This window comes from Momordica charantia, unplaced genomic scaffold, assembly GCF_013281855.1.
Source record: "Momordica charantia cultivar OHB3-1 unplaced genomic scaffold, Mcharantia_2.0 BLBB01000100.1, whole genome shotgun sequence".
Classification (NCBI taxonomy): domain Eukaryota; kingdom Viridiplantae; phylum Streptophyta; class Magnoliopsida; order Cucurbitales; family Cucurbitaceae; genus Momordica; species Momordica charantia.
In genome coordinates, this window is record NW_028275256.1 from 2737 (window position 1) to 22149 (window position 19413).

Below are 19413 nucleotides of genomic sequence, written 5' to 3' on the forward strand. Positions count from 1 at the left end.
TATTGGATGTGTTCTCTATGCTTTCTTATTTTATTTTGTTCCCGAGTTGACAAGTTGAGGATGGTAATAGAACTTCAGTGATCATATTTTGTCTTTTCAACTTAATAAATTGCGATGTTCTCAAGTTATGGGAATGGAACCTCTTTCATATTGGTTGGAAGCCACCCCGACCCTGGCATCTTTTTGTGTCAACTTTTGTCAAAATTTTCAAACCATCTTGCCATATATGTGATTTTCAGATTATTAGCAGAATGAAAAGTGAGGACTCCGTGAAATTTGTGGCTTTTTATTGGTGTCCCTTTCCAAAGGTTTTGTAATTATGCTACTTTTTTTTTAGGCAACTGGAGCAGTTTGTTAAGCTCCTATGGCCCCTCAGGTGGATCTCCTCTCCACCTTTTCTTTTTTGTAAAATTTATTGTCTTTTGCTGTTTTGCACTGTTTTGCAATAACAATTTGTTCCTTCTCAATTAAATAAAAAGTGCGGGCCTGTGCGCGTAAGCTCGTGTGCGTGTGCGCATGTGTATGTATGTACATATTTAATGGGAAATCTGACCTTTATTTAGAAATTGAAAGAACTACACGAGAAAAACCAAAAAGAATCAGCCCTCCAAAGGAGCCTGAACTGAGAAACAAAAAATTCTCCAATTTCTCTCGAATAAAATGTCCATAAGATAGCAAAGAAAGTTTGCACTCATGGGTTCCAAAACGGTTGAAGGAACACTACTTCCTCCATCATCTAGCAACCTGGCTATTAGACCCAAGAGCACATCAAATGTCTCCAAAAATATCTCTAATCGAAGTTGCAAATGACATCTCTATTCTCCCTATTATACTGATCCAGACCCTGCACAAGAAATATTTTAAATATCTTTATTAACTATTAAGCAAAGAACGAAAAACTTCTTAAATGCAATCATAAATTTTAAAAAATTGTATCTCCTACCAATAGTAAATAATAAAAAGAAACAATGACTCTTGGTTTCCCAAGATCTCTTACAATTGTAGCAGCCTATATAGTTTAGAAACAAACAACAAAGATTCGACCACAACTCATGTTTGTTAAGATATTAAGTTTGTTTGTGCTGAAATTATTACATGTTTGCTGTAGTATTTAGCATAATCTAAACTCACTTGCATTGCACCTTCATCACTGTACTATCCCATGATCGAACATGGTTGAAGAATATGCTGTACCCCTTTCCTTTCCATGAGTACCCTTAAATTAGAAAAGAGTGTCACATTGTGCATATGCTCTCTGCCTTTATGTACATCTTTTAGTTCTACCCCTTCCTTGAGTTAATTGTGGTTAAACTTCTTTTATTATTATTATTATTTTTTTTATAAAAACCGAAAAACCAAAATACAATATATAAAGGCATACAAAAAAGAAAGCCTGGAAGGAGGAACCCTAATTAAGAAAGGGCTTCCAATCCAAAAGAATTTTTAATTATATATATTTTTAAATTGATATAACTAATGTTCAAAATTGATATATGCCAAAACGAGCCTAGCTTAGCGATAATTAGCGTATATCTCCAACCAAGAGGCTGTGAGTTCGATCCCCCACCCCCATATGTTGTAACAAAAAAAAAAATGAACTGTTCATGGTTGGCACTGACTATTTTTTCCTCTCTCGCTCTCTCTTTCTTTTTATATTTAAATTACTTAACAAATAATTTAAACACGGAAGCTGTTGATTTTTCAGATTAGATCCATTGAGAGCAATGATTACTGGTCCTCCTCTAGAAGATGCTCGAAATCTTGCTCAACGTTATAGCCGAATGAGACAAGAAGCAGAATCACTGGTATTAAAGTTTTCATCTTAATCATCAGTTGTATGCAGTACTGAATTGTTGGTTCTTTTTCCCTCCCCATAAACCTTGATTTTTTACTTTTTCTTGTATTGTAAATTTGTAAGTTCGGAAAATTGTACTGCCTTCTCAATTATTATTCAGGCAGCAGAAATTTCCAGAAGACGAGCCGTGTGAGGGAATTTTCTAACCCTGAAAATGTTGCAAAGTTATGTTACTTCAAAGCAAAAATGCAGGAACATAAAGCAAACATGGCAGTTCTGGGAAGGAAGCTTCAGCTGCATTAGCTGCTGTTGAAGCTCAGCAACAGAGACTCACTTTGCAGAGGCTAGTTGCTATGGTGTGTATGCATTTTGTTTTAATTGGACAAAACACAATGTAAAGCATGCATTAACTAGTTAATATATGTTAATTCATGGTTGGAATGCTGTGATGAGTATGATATTCATTATGATGCTATTAATTTGAAGGTTGAAGGTGAAAAGACATATCATCTCAGAGTAGCTGCTATCCTTGGGGAGGTTGAAACAGAGGTTAGTTTCTCTTGAAATTTTTGTTACATCTACCATCATAATTAACTTTATGGATTGTTTCGTTATTTTGTTTAGATGGTCACAGAGAAACAACGAAAAGAGTCTGCTCCTCCTTTGATCTCATCAGAAAATCACTCAGCGAAATCATCATTCTTTTTGGCTGAAGTATGCCTCTCATTTACCATTAGTATTTTATTTTGAACCATCCACTTTTCATCTTATTTTGAAACTACTTTTCTATATTCGCAATACAACTTGTTTGTAGGATGTCTGCTGTGCGAATACTTTACCCCATTCAAGTGCCACTTATTCATTATCTAGTTTTTGAATTCCTTTAATTCCTCATAATGGCTTTCCAAGCTATCAGTTTTCGAGAGGATGGAGAAAAATAGAAATAAGCAAGTCAACGTTTGAGGGAAACAGGATAATTCTGGATACGCATGCAGCTCCAATGAGTGAAATTGGTCCCATTTACTCAACCAAGAACTGACATGCTTTTGCTGTGGTTTATTTGGTGATGAGCCTTGCGGAATATAGCTAATATTTGCAATATCAATAATCTGTCCCTTTTGTGCTGCTTAATCAAATGTATCTAATGGTTGGTTCACTTGGAGTTGGACAACCTTTTGCTCTCTTTTTCCCTAAAATGACCTCAATTTTTTTCCATGAACTGGCTCCTAGATATGCCGTTTATTAATTGGTCATAATTTTATAATCTTTTGTAATATGTGCAGGCGGTGCATCCTTTTACTCCAGCATCAGAGAAAGAACTGAGCTTGTCAGTTGGTGACTATGTTGTCGTGCGGAAGGTACTTACTACTTTTATCTCCTTAAGACAAACTTCTCAATTGTTTCAGTTTGTTTTCAAGTTCGTATGTTGCAATTTGGACGCCTATAAATGTCATGAACTGTGACTAGAAAGATCTCGAGGACATAATTGCATCTTTTCTTCAGACCTAGTGTTAGTTCTATTATATTAGTTTTCTATCATCAATTTTGTCTTCTTTCTTGTTTATTCAAGTGATTCAGTGACAAGTCATGTAACTTGGTCTTGTTGTTAGTCTCCAATCCCTATGATCTGATACTAGTGAATCAAATAATTTGTTAAAGGGGGTCTGATTGCAGTAAAAAAATAAAGTTACACTTTCCCTTATTCATGCATATGTACAGAAATAATTTTGGGAGAGCTTAGTGTTTGATTGGTTGGAGCCTTGATGCAGGTTCCATAAAGGTTGTTAGTGTTCATTTATTAAGTTGTCAATGGTTGGGGCTTTCAAGCAACAGGGCTTCGGTAACTGTTGTGGTCTATAAGCATCGTGGATTGGTGGGTAAACTGGATAGATAGCCTCTTGGATATTTCGAGGTTTCCAAAATTATCATATCCTAAAGTTTGGTACCTTTGTCCTCTACATCAATGTAGCTTCTCTCTGATTTTAAGTGGATATATGTTTGTTGAAATACTATAGATGCTCTCACTTCTAAGTCATTTATATCGGTTTCAAATTTAGTTTTTCATCCAGTGTGGTGCCAAGAACAGAAAGTTATGGTGGATTTGAGTTATTAGTATCATTAATTTTATAATCATTTGGGTTTTTTGGGAAAACTGAGGGGAGCTAGGATTTTAATCTCAAGTGTATATTATTGTTGTTGGGAAGGAATATGTAACGCCAAAGAAAGCCTAGAAATTCTTTTCAAAAAATTTCATAGAAAAGAAAGTGGAATAGAATTTGTAACGCCACAATGATGAGCTTGTAATATTTCCATATTCCATACAATTTAATGATGGGATATCTTCTGCTAGGCTGTCAATTTATTTTTATTATTTCTTTAAAGAGTAAATTTGGCTGTCAAGTTAGGGGCACCACATTTGTTTTGCGAACTCTCTCTTAAATATTCGTTGAAATATTGGTATTATTTTGATATACATCTTTGGTTGAGATGTGAAAATTGAGACAAATCGTACTCCAACGAGGGAGACGATAATCCAAGTTTTGATCGATCATTTTCCCCTCATAAAATGCACATTTTATATAAGATTGTTTGTACCTTGTGATTTTGGAGATGAAAAGTAGTGTCGAGTCAACCTATTTCATGTCCTACAATTTTAAGCTCAAAGGGAAAGTAAAACTTCTAGAATCTATTATATATTCTGCAACCTGAAAATCGACATATTTTGCAGGTGAGCCCTTCAGGATGGTCAGAAGGAGAATGTAAAGGTAATGCTGGTTGGTTTCCATCATCATATGTGGAGAGACGCCAAAGGATTCCCACTTTGAACACGTTCCTGAAGCCTTTTAATCAACATCCGAGTGCATATTCCACAGTTGGCTTCATTCAGGACAGTAAGCAATGTTGCCCCAATTGTTCACATTTGTTTTTTTTCGATGTCATTAAATTTTATGTATTCTTTCCTCAACATCATGGTCTAGATGTGTACTTGTATAGTTAATTCTTTTTGTCTTCTTATTTGGAAGAGAGATGGTACAATTGCATGAACCGAAGCATCTGCAGCCTTTAGCTATTCATATTGGCAAAAACAATTGAGTTATATTTAGCATTTACTGTTGTTTTTGTTTGTGTCCATCTTTAACATGACTTGAGGAACTAAATCATGAGTGTTTGAGTAAAGAGTCGATGAAAGTGAACCACTAAGATGTAGTTAGAATGATAAAGAAAGGTTTGAGACATGACTAATATGAACCAGACACAATTAGACGTGTTAATCTACCACTAAATTCAAAAACATACAGGTTCGGGTACTTTTAATCTTTTTAATACATCTTTAACTCTCTAATTTAGGCAACACGATTGTCGTATTATGCTCGACTTCGGTTGTGGGTGCTATAGGTAGGAGTACATTATGGCAGGATCAGTCACCTGGGCAAATCAACTCTCCTCCAAGAAGAATTGTGCTATGCCCCTCTGATCCCTATAGAGCGAAAGAGCTGCCTGGTGATCCCTAGGTTGCAGCACGTCCGGTCGTTAACTCCTCGCACCGCTGCCGCCGTTTCTAGGACCGTACCGACGCCTAGATCCAACAAGTGGGCAACCGTATTATTTGGAATGAAATGATATTGCAGGGTGGGCAACTGTATTATTTGGAATGAAATGATATTGCAGGTTTGAAATGCATGATACCATATTATTCTACTACGAAACCCTAAACTCACACACTTGATATATTAGGTTATAGATTTTGTTATAGGTGATGTCACTTTCTCAAACATATGTCTTGGATGTTGTTTTGATTTTTGAATTCGAAATAAGTATAACATATATCTCTCCGTGTACAGTGACGGGTAGCATTCAACTTGCCCATGATTCTTATAGCACACCCAGCAAACAACCCGTTACTCTGCAATTGATTTTTCATTCTCCTTTTCTTCATGTCAAGAACCCATATGAAGGACCAACAAAGATGCACATGTCCCATCCGTGTTTTTCATCAAAGTTTCATGCGTTCCTTTTTCAATGATCTCCCCATTCTTCATCACTACTATAATGTTAGCTCCTTTGATGGTAGTGAGTCGGTGAGAAACAATGACGGTTGTTCTATTCACCATCACTGTTTCTAATGCATCTTGTGCAACATGCTCTGACTCAGTGTCGAGTGCGCTTGTTGCTTCATCAAGCAAAAGGATTTTCGGATCCTTCAATATGGCCCTTGCAATGGCTATCCGCTGCTTTTGTCCTCCAGATAACTGCATACCTCTTTCGCTCACAACGGTGTCGTAGCCATTAGGCAATGAATATATGTTGTGTGCATTAGCTAGTTTCGTTGCTAAAATTATCTCTTCCTCAGTGGCATGTCCCTACTTGCCGTAAGCAATATTGGCACGACCGTGTCGTCGAATAGACTCGATTCTTGACTAACCAAACCTAATTGTTGTCTCAACCAACTAAGTTTGAGTCTTTTTATATCTATTCCATCGAGAAGAACACAACCTTCGTCAGGATCATAAAATCTCTCTATCAGATTAATAATAGTTGATTTTCCACTCCCACCTTCACCAGCCAAAGCAATTGTCTGCATTTTAAGTTTTCAAAGAAGTTTGAGTTGTGATGTTTACGTAGTACAAGTAAGGTCATAAACTCAGTCTTCTACAATTAATTGTTTTGCAATCTTCAAAGACATACTATTCAACTCCAAACTTTCCAATCTAAACCAAACCGAACTTATTACCTATGAATCAAACATTTCTTAAATGGTTGATTTATGGTCATCTTTCAATATTTCTACCGAAATAAAACAGTTAATTACAAGTTTAGTCCCTCAACTTCCAATTTGTGTCTAATAAGTTTATGGAGTGTCTAGTAAATCTATAAATTTTCAATTTTGTGTCGGATAAATTCCTAAATTTTCAATTTTATGTCTAGTATGTCCGTGACCTAATCGACGTTTTTTAAAATTTACAGGCTCTTATCCTTGGAACATTGTATTTCATTTTCATTATTTCAATGAGAAGTTTGTATCTTGTTCCAAAAAAATTTACGTGTTTATTAGATACAAAACTGAAAGTTAATGGTTCTATTAGACACAAATTTAATTTTATGTAGAATAGATAAGTTAACTTAAAGAACGACCTATCAGACACAAAATCGTAACTTCAAAGACATATTAGACATGTACAGTTCGTATATCTATTTAACACAAAACTGAAAATTATCTATTATACACTTTTTTAAATCTTGCTATTTATTAGACATAAACTAAAGGACTAAACTTGTAGTTTAAGCAATAAAACAAGCTATAAAGCATGTGGTGAGTAGTTTACGTGATTTAGTACAGAACTATATATTTATTTAGTTTATATATTAAAAAAATAAAAAAATCTCTAATTTTCAAATTTTATGTAACCCCACCATTAGCTCGTTTGCCTCAAAATTGAAATCAATAACCAGACCATAGTCCTTCAAATTTAAATAATAAATTAACATGTTAAACTTTAAAACGAAGTTATATGAAATTAATATATCATGAAGAACGAAATTGAGATTTAATTATTATTATTTTTACATTTCTCTGTTTAGGTGTCACTAATTGAGTACAGTACAATACCTTAGTCACTTCCTTCGTGACGGAATTGTTAACGGAGAAGGCGAAGGAATTAACAAGCTCTCCAAAAATGAGAATCACCGCCGGCTGCGACAGCCCGTTGCCGACGGCGGCCACCGTTCCGACAATCATCAAAACGACGTCGAAATTGTCTGCAAACGAAAAAAGCTTGTAAAACGGTACTTTCTCTTCATCTAATAATTCACTTCTCTTCTGATCTCCTTCTCCATCTCTCTTTTTCTTCGGTTCTCTTTCAAAGAGAGACGAAATCCAAATTCTACTGGCACAAGGCACATACCAGCGATTGAAATTACAAAAATAATATTAATAAAATCTCTCAGTTAATTTTCCCCCTCAAATTAAAGTAGAAAAAAAAAAAAAGATATAGAGAGACAAAAAGTGGTGGTGCTTTCATATTTATCCCTTGATAATGCGTCCCATTTATTACTTTTTGGGTCGGGTGCATGATAATTGGATTTTGACAAAGTACTCTTTTAAGTGAATAAATGCTTATTCCATCGAAAGGTTAAAACAAAAATAAATAAATATTTTGAGAAAATTTTACTTTTTTATTTATTGCATTTATTACTTTTTTATTTTTAATTGAAGGGATTTGCCAATAAAAATATTTTGAGAAAAGTATATTTTCCGGCCGGCGAGAGCGACGGCCGGAAAGCAGAACCCAACAGCAAAACCACCAAAAAGAAGTTGAGATGAAGTGTATGAATTTCCCAACCTGCAACCGGAAAACCCAAATTCAGAAACCCGGTGTCCTTCGGGTTCGGGTTGATGGGCGGGTGTGAAATGACCTTTTCAGCATCTTCAACAAGAACAGTGTCAGCACAGCAGACATCCGGCCGGCGACGTCGCCGGCGATGGTCTGAGTGTCGAACAAAGCAATGTGTTGTCGTAATATTGTTTGTAAGTACAGACCTAGAATCCGTGTCGATTGTCTTTGTCCGGTTACCATCCAACACGACACCCTCTGCCATCCATTCATCATTTCCATCGTTTCACACGTAACAATATATTTACATCTTCTAGGTGAAAAAATACAGTCTACTCTTTTAATTTTAGTCGCACAATAATTTAACTCTTAATTTTAGTATCAACTTCCTATGGTTTAAATTTTACAACAATTTAGTTTTAAAAATCTCATAAAAATTAAATATGGATTTTTATCATATAGAGATTACATTTGATGCAAACTAATTTATTTATTGTCAAAACGAGCATAGTTTAGTGATTGATATATATCTCTGACTAAGAAGTTGTGAGTCTTTTTAGTTGTAAGTAAGTGTAAATTAGTGCGGAGTTAAGTTCAGATCAACTACAAACTTAGATTGTTACTAATTTAAGAATATAAGAAATAAATAATTATGAATTAAAATTGAGGAAGCAGATTGTTGAAAATATGGAAACAAATTATTGTCCAAAATCACTTGTCTTTGAATTTTTGCCATGCGTGTACATGATTTTCCTTTCACTTGTCCTCTTGTCGTTCTTTCTTTAAGTTAACGTTTGTTTGTTTTGTGTTTTTTTTTTTCCCCACATTTCTTACGATCAAATTTGAATTCTTAGCCAAAATTTCAAAGTTGAAAAAAGAAAGATTAAAATTATTTTCTTTAGTTTTAGAATTTAATTTAGATTGTGAGAACATAGCAAAATAAAGAAATACATTGAAGTATTTATACGTTAAATTTTCAAAAATATCAAATATTAAAATAAAATATTAATATCAATTCGGGCCTAATGATTGTCTAGTTAAAATAATCAAATAATTTGGTTATTAACTTTTTTTTTTAATTGTACTAAAAGAAATATTTACAAAAAAAGTTACTATATATTTTGGTTATTAGGATTACCTTGTCATGCACTTAAGACTTGTTTCACAGTCAACTTAGGTGGTTGAAATACATGCTTGATCGCATGTGTTAAATATATACTTGAATCTACCGTTTTATTTTGTTAAAATAAAAATAATAGTGAGGACTAAAATGACTTTTTTTTTTTGGTTTAAAAATCAAACTAGACATTTGAAAAGTTTATGATAAAAAATATAATAAATCTAAGGATTTTAAGGACTAGAAGAGCATGGACTTTTAATTTTATGATCAATGTATCAATGGTTCTAATGAAGTAACGTCCATTTATAAGTGAAATGTATACTCACATAGAAATTAAGTAATGTCCGTTCCAATATCTAAGTACACGAACTTCAAACAAACCTAAAAATTATAAAATCACACGTTGCTTTCACATTAATTATAGAACTTAAACATTTTTAAAAGGTTTCAACTATGTCCTTAAACATATATTTTTATATTAATAAATTTTCATCATTCTTGTATTTTAATGTTGATACACACATTAGTAGATTAAAGACTAAATAACAAAAAAGATACTATTTCTCATCAGGGAACAAAAAGGAAAAAGAAACTAAAAAGAACGACCCAGTACTCATGGAAAGAATTTTTACAATCAGTTAAAAAGTAAATATTAAGTTGGTGGTGTAACCACTCCGTACATTACCTATATTTAAATATTCGATAATATCTCAATATGAATATAGTTTAGCTATTAAGATATCTTGTTTCTTTCATAGATGTTAGAGGTTTAATCCTTCTCCTGTTTTTGTTATATTAAAAAAAATAATTTTTTTCAATGTGATAATTTGGAGATTTTTTAATTTGATGCCTTTAGAGTATTTAGGTTAACCAAGGTAACTGATTTAGTGACCATTTACATAAATGAAAAAAAAAAAAAAGTAAAATCGACTTCGACAAATGCATGTTTGAATTATATAATGATTGTCCATGGAAAAGATATTAAATTCGTACAAAAATTTCTTTGACAATCATGTGTGTGGTAGAATAAAATAGTTATCTTGTGAAATTATTTAGTTGGTATATGTATCCAACTCAGACACTCACATCTAAAATAAATAGAAAAAGTTTTGTTTGTCTTTCAAATTTAGATAATTAATTTTTCCTTTCTGTTGGATTTGTGAGATAGGATATTTTTTTTTCATTCATTCTTCTATGAGGGAAATTGACATAAATGTTCCACCGACAAAAACTATTTGCTCAAATAGCCCACAATTAAAAAATTGTTTTCAATGGACCACCATATTAAAATAATGAATCTAAAAAATGTTGGAATTACGTTTATACCCTCAATTAAAAAACAACCGTTGGTTTCCCTCTCTTCCTCTCTTGATCTTTCTCGTTCGAACCACTGAAGTTATTCAAGTCACTTCTTCTTCCTTCTTCCTCTCTTAATCTTTCTGGTGTATTTCTTCCTATTTCATTTCGCCCGTTTTTCTGTTATCGTGCGTGCTTTTCAACGCCTCGCGGATTGTTCCCGTTGAACGCCTTCGCCTGCACCTCGCCCGCGAAACCAAGGTTAGGATCTCATCTCACTAAACCTACACTTAATAGTAATGGGTCATGTTTAATTTCGCTGTGGAGTTCTTCTTTGACGTTGTGGGTTTAGGGTTTTAGTTTGAACAATTATGTGAAATATTTATGTCTTTCGGGCGAATTATGTAGAAATTGTCATGTGTTTTGAGAACCTCTTGAATTGGGTTTATGGCTTTTTACGGTTTCGGGCGAGATTGATAAGTTTTTAGAAAGTATTTAGAATTCGTTGGAAAGTACGGGCAAATTGGGGATCTGGGGTTAATTTCTTGGTGTAATTTCTCGGGGTATCCCGGGTGAGATTCAACGAGAAAAAGAGCTTCGAAGAATCTCGTTCGAGGTACCACGAGAAATGAAGGTTGGGGTGCTTTGGGTCTGTTAAATTTCTCGGGGGTTCTCTCTGGAGAGATACGAACGAGAAAAATCCATCTGAGGCATCTCGTTCGAGGTACCACAAAAAATGAAGGTTGGGGTGGTTTGCGTCTGTTAAATTTCTCGGGGTTCTCTCGGGCGAGATATCGCCCCGAGATATTATACAGCTTCACATTTCTGTCGGCTGCTTTCACGTTTTATCTCGAGCGCTAAGTGTGATATGTTTTTCTCGGTGGTATCTCGCCTTGGATTGCCACGAGAAATTGAACATAAATTACGCTCGAGGTACAACGAGAAAGCACCCGAGAGAATTGTGAAGCTATATAATTTCTCGGGGCGAGATCTCGACCGAGAATTCTTCCAAAATTTTAACAGAACATTGCCTGACCTTTTTTTTTTTTCCTTTGTCATTTTAAATTTGCATATGTTTTGTATGGCTATGATATTGAATTGTGTTTTTACTTATATTCAGGTTTAAAGTATGGAATTGAGACCGAAAATTGACCCTGCAATCTATGCATCTGCAAACGTGTCCTGTTTATTGCATCTAGCGAAGACAACGACTGCTATTAAGGGAAAATTAGCCCCTAGACAGCTAGCCATGTTTAGGAAAACCATATTCGGTCATTTGCTGGACGTGGACCTCGTTTTTAACGGGCCATTGGTACACAATATATTACTTAGAGAGGTTGAGGATAGTACGACAGACAGTATTAGTTTCAACCTGTTTGGGAGGAAAGTGTCGTTCGGACGAAGGGAGTTTGACCTTATTAGTGGCCTTAAGTATGACGGGAGCCTAGTTAGGAAAGATACTCATGTTCATAGACTTAGGGCTCTGTACTTTAACGATAGGTCTGACCTTGTCTTGAGTGATTTAGAAGACCTATATGAAGCCGCCCAGTTTCAGGATGACTTCGATGCGGTTAAGGTATCCATTGTTTACATGGTCAAAATGGTCTTGCTAGGGAGGGAGAGAACTGTGAAGTACCGGGGCTCCACAGCAGACTGGTTCAAGTGATTGTAGTATTTTCTGTGTTAAGTTTTTTGAGTACGATGTAACGGGTTCCAATCTCGCGACTCTAACTCAAGAGAGGATCCCATTTTTTAGGGAGAAACTCGCCATTGAAGTATGGGCGAACCGGTGTATTTTTTGATCTACATTAATTTTATAAATCAATGCAATAGTTTGTTCATAATTAAAATTACAAACGAAAAAAAAAAAATTATACAAAAGATGCAAATGTGCAAGTTCATAGGTGAAAATAAACATATTCTAAAAAATAAATATCACCTACCTTGTTGATGTACAAAAATATCACTTTCAGATGGAAAAGTCAGAGGTAATTTGCAAGTACGTAGTTCTTTTTGTTCTCTCAGAGCTGAGTACAAGATGAACTGATGAAAATTAAAGTCTTTCGTGGGAATGTTTGTTGAATATGCGAGTTAGGTGTTTTCCTTAATTGAAAAACTTCAATTTTCGATCAAGACAAATGCATTTTACGGACGTGAAATTAATGTAGGTTAACAAATTCTCTACATTTCTCGCCCGTGAAATTTTCGACCTCGCCCGAGAATTTAGTCGTTTTTTCAGGGGTAGTTTGGTACATTTACTTCCATTTACTTCCACTGACGCGTCAGAAAAAGTACTAATTGACCATTAGAAACATTTTTTTAGGGGTGGGTCATTTGAGCAAAAAAATTTTCTTGGAAGGCCATTTATGTCAATTTCCCCTCATATTTTCTCTGGCCTTGTGGTTATTCTCCCTTCTCTCTTTTCTTCCCTCTTTTCAATTTTTAGATTTTTACGAAACTTCTCCTTTTTTTTTCTTCAAAATTTTTAGAATTTATGGATTTCAAGCTTTCTCTTCGCTTTTTTTCTGGTTTCGCATGAATCAACGAAAAATCTCTCTCTCATTTATTTATTTTTAATCTTTTGAGTATTATTTGACCAACGAGTACGCTATTTGAGTTCTGTTCAATATAAGAAATTTCATTTTTTTTAATTGAAAAATATCTCGATTATGGAGAAAATCAAACAAGATTGAAGGAAAAAAATGAGAGAAAAGAGAAAGACAACGATGATAGGGGGAGAGAAAGAGAAGAGAAAAAGAGAGAGAGAGAAGAGAGAGAGAGAGGAGAAAAAAAAGAGAGAGAAGAGAGAAAGAAAGAGGAGAGGAAAGCGAGTAAAAACAATCGCTCTCACTCTTCTCTCGCTCTCTCTCTCCTCTGTCACTCTCTCGTTTTCTCCTCTCTCTCTTAGTCCAAGATTGCATTTTTTTTTTCGAATTTAAAAGTATTCGCAAAATTTTTTTTAATTTTACAAAAATATTTTTAAATAGTTTTTTTTCTTTTAAATATCTATGCATTTATGTGTACATCTACGTGAATTTGTTTTTCCTTTTTTGAAAAGATTTCAATAATTGAAGATTAAGCTATATATGGGAGGATTTTTATTAATCTGTTGAATTGGTAACTGATTGTCAAATTAAAAAGATTTTAGTTTTGAAAGCTTTGAAAACTCAATTACCAAATCAACAAAAATTCTCCCATATCTTAGTATTTCAATAATAGAATTCACGCAAATCTTCTAAAAAAAATCCATCTAGATAACTTAAATGTTCCATATAAATGTATTGATATTAAAAAAAGAAAAAAACTGAAAAAATTAGAAACAGAGGATTAAAATAAATAAATAAAATCAAAGAAAAAAACAGAAACGGGGAATTAAAAAAAAATCAAAGAAAATTCCTCCCTCTCTTCTCTCTCGCTCTCTCTCTTTTTTTGGAATCTACTGTTTCTGTTTTTTCTTCTTTTTTCAATTTTTTTCTTTTTTAATATCAATGCTGGAACATTTAAGTTGATTTATGTGGATTTTTTTTCGGGGAGGGCTGGTAATCCCCTCTCTCCCTCTTCCTCACGCCTATTTGTTCTCTCGACCTTGGAGAGATGCGAAACTCTTTTTTTTTAATAAAAAGATGAATAGATAGGGCCATGATACATTTCGGAATATTGTGAAAAAGTCTTTCTTTTTCTATTTAGAGAGGAGCGCTTTAAGTTCTTCCATTTTTTGAAAAGATTTGCGTCTCGGCCCTTGACATGGCCCGATGGGCGACATATGCTTGTCGCTGACACTTGCACACTACGTGGGCGTCACAACCTACTCTCTACTAGTATGGTTGTGACATTCTCCCCCACTTAAACTGTCATCGTCCTCGATGACCTACTCGTGGGGTACAATTCAAAGATAAGAGTTAGGATTGTAACACTCTCCCCCACTTAAACTCGTCATCGCCCTCGATGACGTCTTCTTCAGACTGGCTAACTGACTCGGCTCTTTCTCAGAGTTGCAGCAGAACATCAACTTGGTACAATGCTCATGAAAAAGTCTCCTTTCGCGGACCTTCTCGCGCCCTGCTTTCGGACTTGGCCCAAGACATGATTCAGAAACACGTGAATTCTATTATTAAAATATTAAGATATAGGAAAATTTTGGTTGATTTGATAATTGATTCTCAAATTAAGAAGATTCATCATTTCAATGTTGAAAACTCATTAAATTTTGTCTGTCGTTCTCTTTTTCGCTCTCTCTCCTTTGTCGCTCTCTCTCCTCTCCCTCTGGTTCTCTTTCTCCTCTCTCATTTTCTCTCCCTCTCTCGTTCTTTTTCTCCCTCTCTCTTCTCGTTTTTCTCCCTCTCCCTCCTCTCGTTTTCTTGTTCTCCCCATTTTTGTTTCGTTGTTCTCTCCATGAATGCATTGTGGGCTATAAACAATTTTCTATCCTTTGGTCAGAGGAGAGAGATTTTTCGTTAATTTATGCGAAACCGAAAAAAAAAACGAAACAAAGGGGAGAGGTAGAGAAAAATCTTAAAAAATTTGTTCATTTTAATTTTGAGAAAATTTGAAGAAAAAAAGTTCGAAATTCATACAATTCTAAAAGTTTTGAATTAAAAAAAGAGAAGTTTGAAATCCGTAAAAATTTAAAAAATTGAAAAGAGAGAAGAAGAGAGAGAAGGGGTAAAGAACCACGGAGAGAGGAAGATGAAGAATGAGGAGAGGGAGAATGAGAGAGAATATGAGATTCAAATGAAAAAAAAAGTAAAATAAAAATAACATAATTTGAAATGGATGGTAATGTCATCAAAGGTTTACAAAACATAAAAATGAGAGGAGGTGCGACATTTCATAATGACCTTTTGAAAAATGTTATTCAATCCTTTTTTTTATGGAGAAATAGAATGGAAAATCTAATTAAAGTTTAATTGGTTAAGACATATCCATCTTTAATCAAAATATCGTGGTTCGAATTCAATGTATATATTAACTTATAAAAATGAACAGATTGCACCCATTGTGGAACTCTCTATTAATATTGCTTTAACTAAAACTATTCAAAAAAGTACGCTCTCCATCAAACTATTTTAAAGAACAATGTTTCAAAAATGGTTGGTTAAAACGATCTAAAAATATTGAAGGTAGTTTCTTCCTTTAGACGTGGTGCTTTATTGGCACCACATTTGATTAAAAAATATTTTATTTTTTTAAAGTCCAGCTAGATCGTCTATTTCAAGAGACGATCACGTTAGGTGGCAGTCTTAAACGTTAGGTGGCAGTCTTAAAGAGACAACCTGTTAGGATTAAAAAAAAATTTAATTAGACGTGGAGCCACATTTGTCATCTCTTCAAGAGTCTTCTACGGTCTATTCATAGGTTGTCTTTTGAAGAGACGACCGACTATTTTTCAAGTATTACTCTTAGAAGTAGTTTGATAGATAAAATATTTTTTAAACAAATAAGAAAAAGCAATGTAAAAAAAAAAAGTCCCCAATTGTGAACAAACACTATATTCTAGCAAAATGGAGATGATCAAAATGTTCTAGTGACGAATTATTTTTGTTTGGAGGCATACCAAAAATTCAATAACCATGAGAATATACTCCTACTTTATGGATAAGGTTTGGATATGTGAAAGTCCATAATCATCTACGAATATTTTATATTAATAATCAACTAAAGCATAATTTAGCGGAGTAAAGTACATGCATCCAATTATGAGGTTGAAAGTTGGAATCCCCTATTGTATTGAAAAAAAATTATATTTAATAAAAAATAATTTCAAAGAAACTATATAACAATAAAACACCTAGTTACCACACAAAAAAAAAAAGGAAGAAAAAAATTATCCCCCAACTTTGCCATTTATTTCAAAAGTATAGAATTTCAAAAATATAAATACTACTGTTGACATTTTATTAACGTTAAAACGACGTGGCAATTCATGTGAAAACTTAGATTCAGTTTGAAGGGAGAGAAAATATGAAAGAATTTGTCACATCATTATAATTATGCTACGTCAACTTTCTATTTAAAATATTAATGAATGTTTATCTCAATGATATTTATCGAATCTTTTTTGAATGTCAAATTTAGTATTGAATTTTTTTATTTTATTTAAATTTTGTTGAAGATAGAGACATTTTGAACCAAACTCAAACTTGGGGGTTATTTATCATTTATTTATTGTAATATAGCCAAATAAAATTAACGAATTAATCTTTGCTGAAAAAAAAAAAATAACGAATTAATCGCTGCACGTTTTGCTCCCGAAAATAAAAAAGAAAAAGAATACCGCATTAAATAAATATATGGTTGGGAGGAAAAAAAACAGGAGCCCCGCCCGCCGAGTCGATTGGGAGGTGCAGTGCACGCGCCACTTGCAGTAGTCAAATACAAAACCATCTCACGTATCGTCACGCGCGAATGGCTACTCGAGCGAGTAGGGAAAAACTGAGAACATACACTAAAACGATGCGTTTAATAGAGAAAGCGCGCGGGGATTCGTTTTCAAAAACATAATTTAATAATTAAAAAAAAAAAACTCAGTCTCTGTGTGGTGCCCTGTCTGGGAGGTCGTGCGGTGGAGAAGGCCCACTCTCGCCACCCACCGCTGAATCTTCAAACGCCATCTTCCTTAAACCCCAAACATTTCCCCCTGTAAAAACTTTTAGGGTTCATTCAAGATGTGCACTCCTTCGCAAGCTCAGCTCCATTCTGCCCATGGCGTCTCCTGCTTCTTTGCGGAGTTCACCAAGCGACGGTTTATGCCCCCAAGGTACTCCTCGGAACTCCCTCTCTCTTTCTTCCATTCCTTCAATATGTCTGCAGATTACGTGCGTTTCTCGTTTTTGGCTAACCCCTCTTGTTTGAGGGATTTGTTTCCGAAGGGTTCTTATCGTTGCTGGCATTTTTCTGGATTTGGTTGGGTTTTGTTTAGGGAATTCGTTTCTAATCTTTGGGGTTGTTTTGTTTGAAGCGCAACTGTTTGATTAAATGCCGAGGATGAATAGGAGTTATTTGCAATCTTATCTGCCTAGACTACTAAAACATTTTGTGTGTATACTCGTGATTTGAATTTGTGCATCTTTTTTGAAGTGCTTGGAGCTGGGTGTTGAATTTACTAGTTCATTTTTTTTGTACTTCCTGATTGGTGGCACCGTACATTTGAAGTTTGCGATTATCATTCTGCCTACCTGTTTCAGATCGTATGATGAATTTTTTGATGTTTGTTCTAGAAACTAATAGGAGTTACTAGCAGAAAACTTTATAATTTGGTTGATAATTGGGATGAGAAGTGTACCCACCATGCTTGGGAACCTTCAGACTCTAGTCTATGGATGCCCTAAGACATAATTCTCACTGGATTGTCTTGTTTGCTTGCTTTAAGCTATTTTTCTCGAGCAAGGTTATTAGTTATTGGATATTGAATTTGAAGCTATAATTCTGAATCTCCCTGAATCTCCCAAATATGTGAACACAACCCCCCCAGTTTGGGTTGGTGGGTGGGTGGGAGGGGGTCCCTCCGGCCTGACAAGTTCAAATAATTGCCCTTTCTTGCCTCCCAAAGGAAAACAAAGCAAAGGGAACGTTTCTTAAATACTTTCAATGGAGAGAAAGTCATTATTCAGAACTTTGTTTTTGTATATTTCTCAATTTGATATTGCATTGCATAACTTTCAAAAGTCTTGAGCAAGTATGTTGTGGTTAATTTTCAGTACTAATTCTTTTAGTATGGGAAGGAGCGATTTGGAGGTTTCAAGGTAATTATGATGCTGGAAAAGATCAACTGCTCTTGTTCGAGTAAAACCAAAAAAATCAACTATGAATTCTTTACTTGCACGTCGTTTTGCTTAGTGTTGTGAAGTACCATGGTGGTTGTGGTGCTCTTTAATGTGAATGTTGTCATCTTCTTTCCCATTACTGTTCTCCATGCTCAATGAACTGCTTTTGTAAACTTCCTCTATTTTCAATCTCAAACTCTCTCTAATCTGTGCTAGGTTGAGACATGGAAGCCATAGTTGCTGTAAGGTTCATGCAGTTTCGAATCGCTTTTCGTGAAGGATTTGCCTCGATTCGATGGCACTGTAGGATTTTATGCATTGGTAATATTTCAGGTTTGGCAGAGGGAATGAAGCCACTGGTCCGCTGAGCATAGTGCTGTATGTAATACATTGATATTTTGTAAATTGATCTGATCTCTTTCAATCAAATTGGTTTGTAGATTGAATTTGCAATTTACAATTTCCATACCTTTATCTTTGAGCTTCTTCTGTCTATCAAATGGTAAGAATTTGATAGATATATTAAAAAAAAAAATGAAGATCTGGGAGCACTGTTTCATGATCCCAAGTTCCTAACCATACTCGGCGTAAGACTTATCTTCCCTCGGCGTAAGACTTATCGTCTTACCTTCTAAAGAGTCTTTCGACTTCATCAAATGTAAGATGATGATGGCTAGCGTATTTATCTTAAGGGCATTTTGCAAGTTTGATTAAATTAGAGCATCCTTTTTGCCATAACTTTTTTTTTTTATTACAAATGTCGGGTGGAAAACCAAACCTTTTCGTCCTCAATATAATTTGTCCTTCATCCATTGTTTTTAGTACAATATGTGGGATACGAGATCGAACTCATAACCTTTTGGTTGAAGATATATGTCAATTACCGTTGAGTTATGCTTGGTTTTATACTTGATTGATATTTAATCTTAGTGTAGGTTGAATTTTGGACTAAAATGTAACTCAAATGTCATGTATCTTAGTATCTTAGTATGTAGATTGTCATATTCCTAGCATAGGAAATAACAAAAATAAAAAATTTCTTTCACCAAAACATTTAGATAATTTTTTAATGGTATACAATAATTATGGAGATATATCATTCATAAT

The 19413-nt window shown here is 34.4% G+C and overlaps 1 protein-coding gene and 2 pseudogenes across 2 annotated transcripts; 2 read left to right on the top strand and 1 right to left on the bottom strand.

Annotated features, from left to right (window-relative positions):
• Window positions 1-1729: 1729 nt before the first annotated feature.
• On the top strand, window positions 1730-4830 carry LOC148207712 (SH3 domain-containing protein 3-like; annotated as a pseudogene). The gene is made up of 6 exons (XR_015787706.1): window positions 1730-1805; window positions 1956-2151; window positions 2282-2344; window positions 2420-2509; window positions 3079-3153; window positions 4524-4830. The product of XR_015787706.1 is annotated as an SH3 domain-containing protein 3-like (transcript).
• Window positions 4831-5167: 337 nt separating this feature from the next.
• Window positions 5168-7710, bottom strand: LOC148207713 (ABC transporter B family member 9-like; annotated as a pseudogene).
• A 3962-nt stretch (window positions 7711-11672) lies between these two features.
• On the top strand, window positions 11673-12209 carry LOC148207714 (uncharacterized). The gene has a single exon (XM_088118325.1). It carries the CDS (start codon window positions 11673-11675, stop codon window positions 12207-12209), a length of 537 nt encoding a protein of 178 aa, XP_087974451.1.
• The last annotated feature ends 7204 nt before the right edge of the window (window positions 12210-19413 follow it).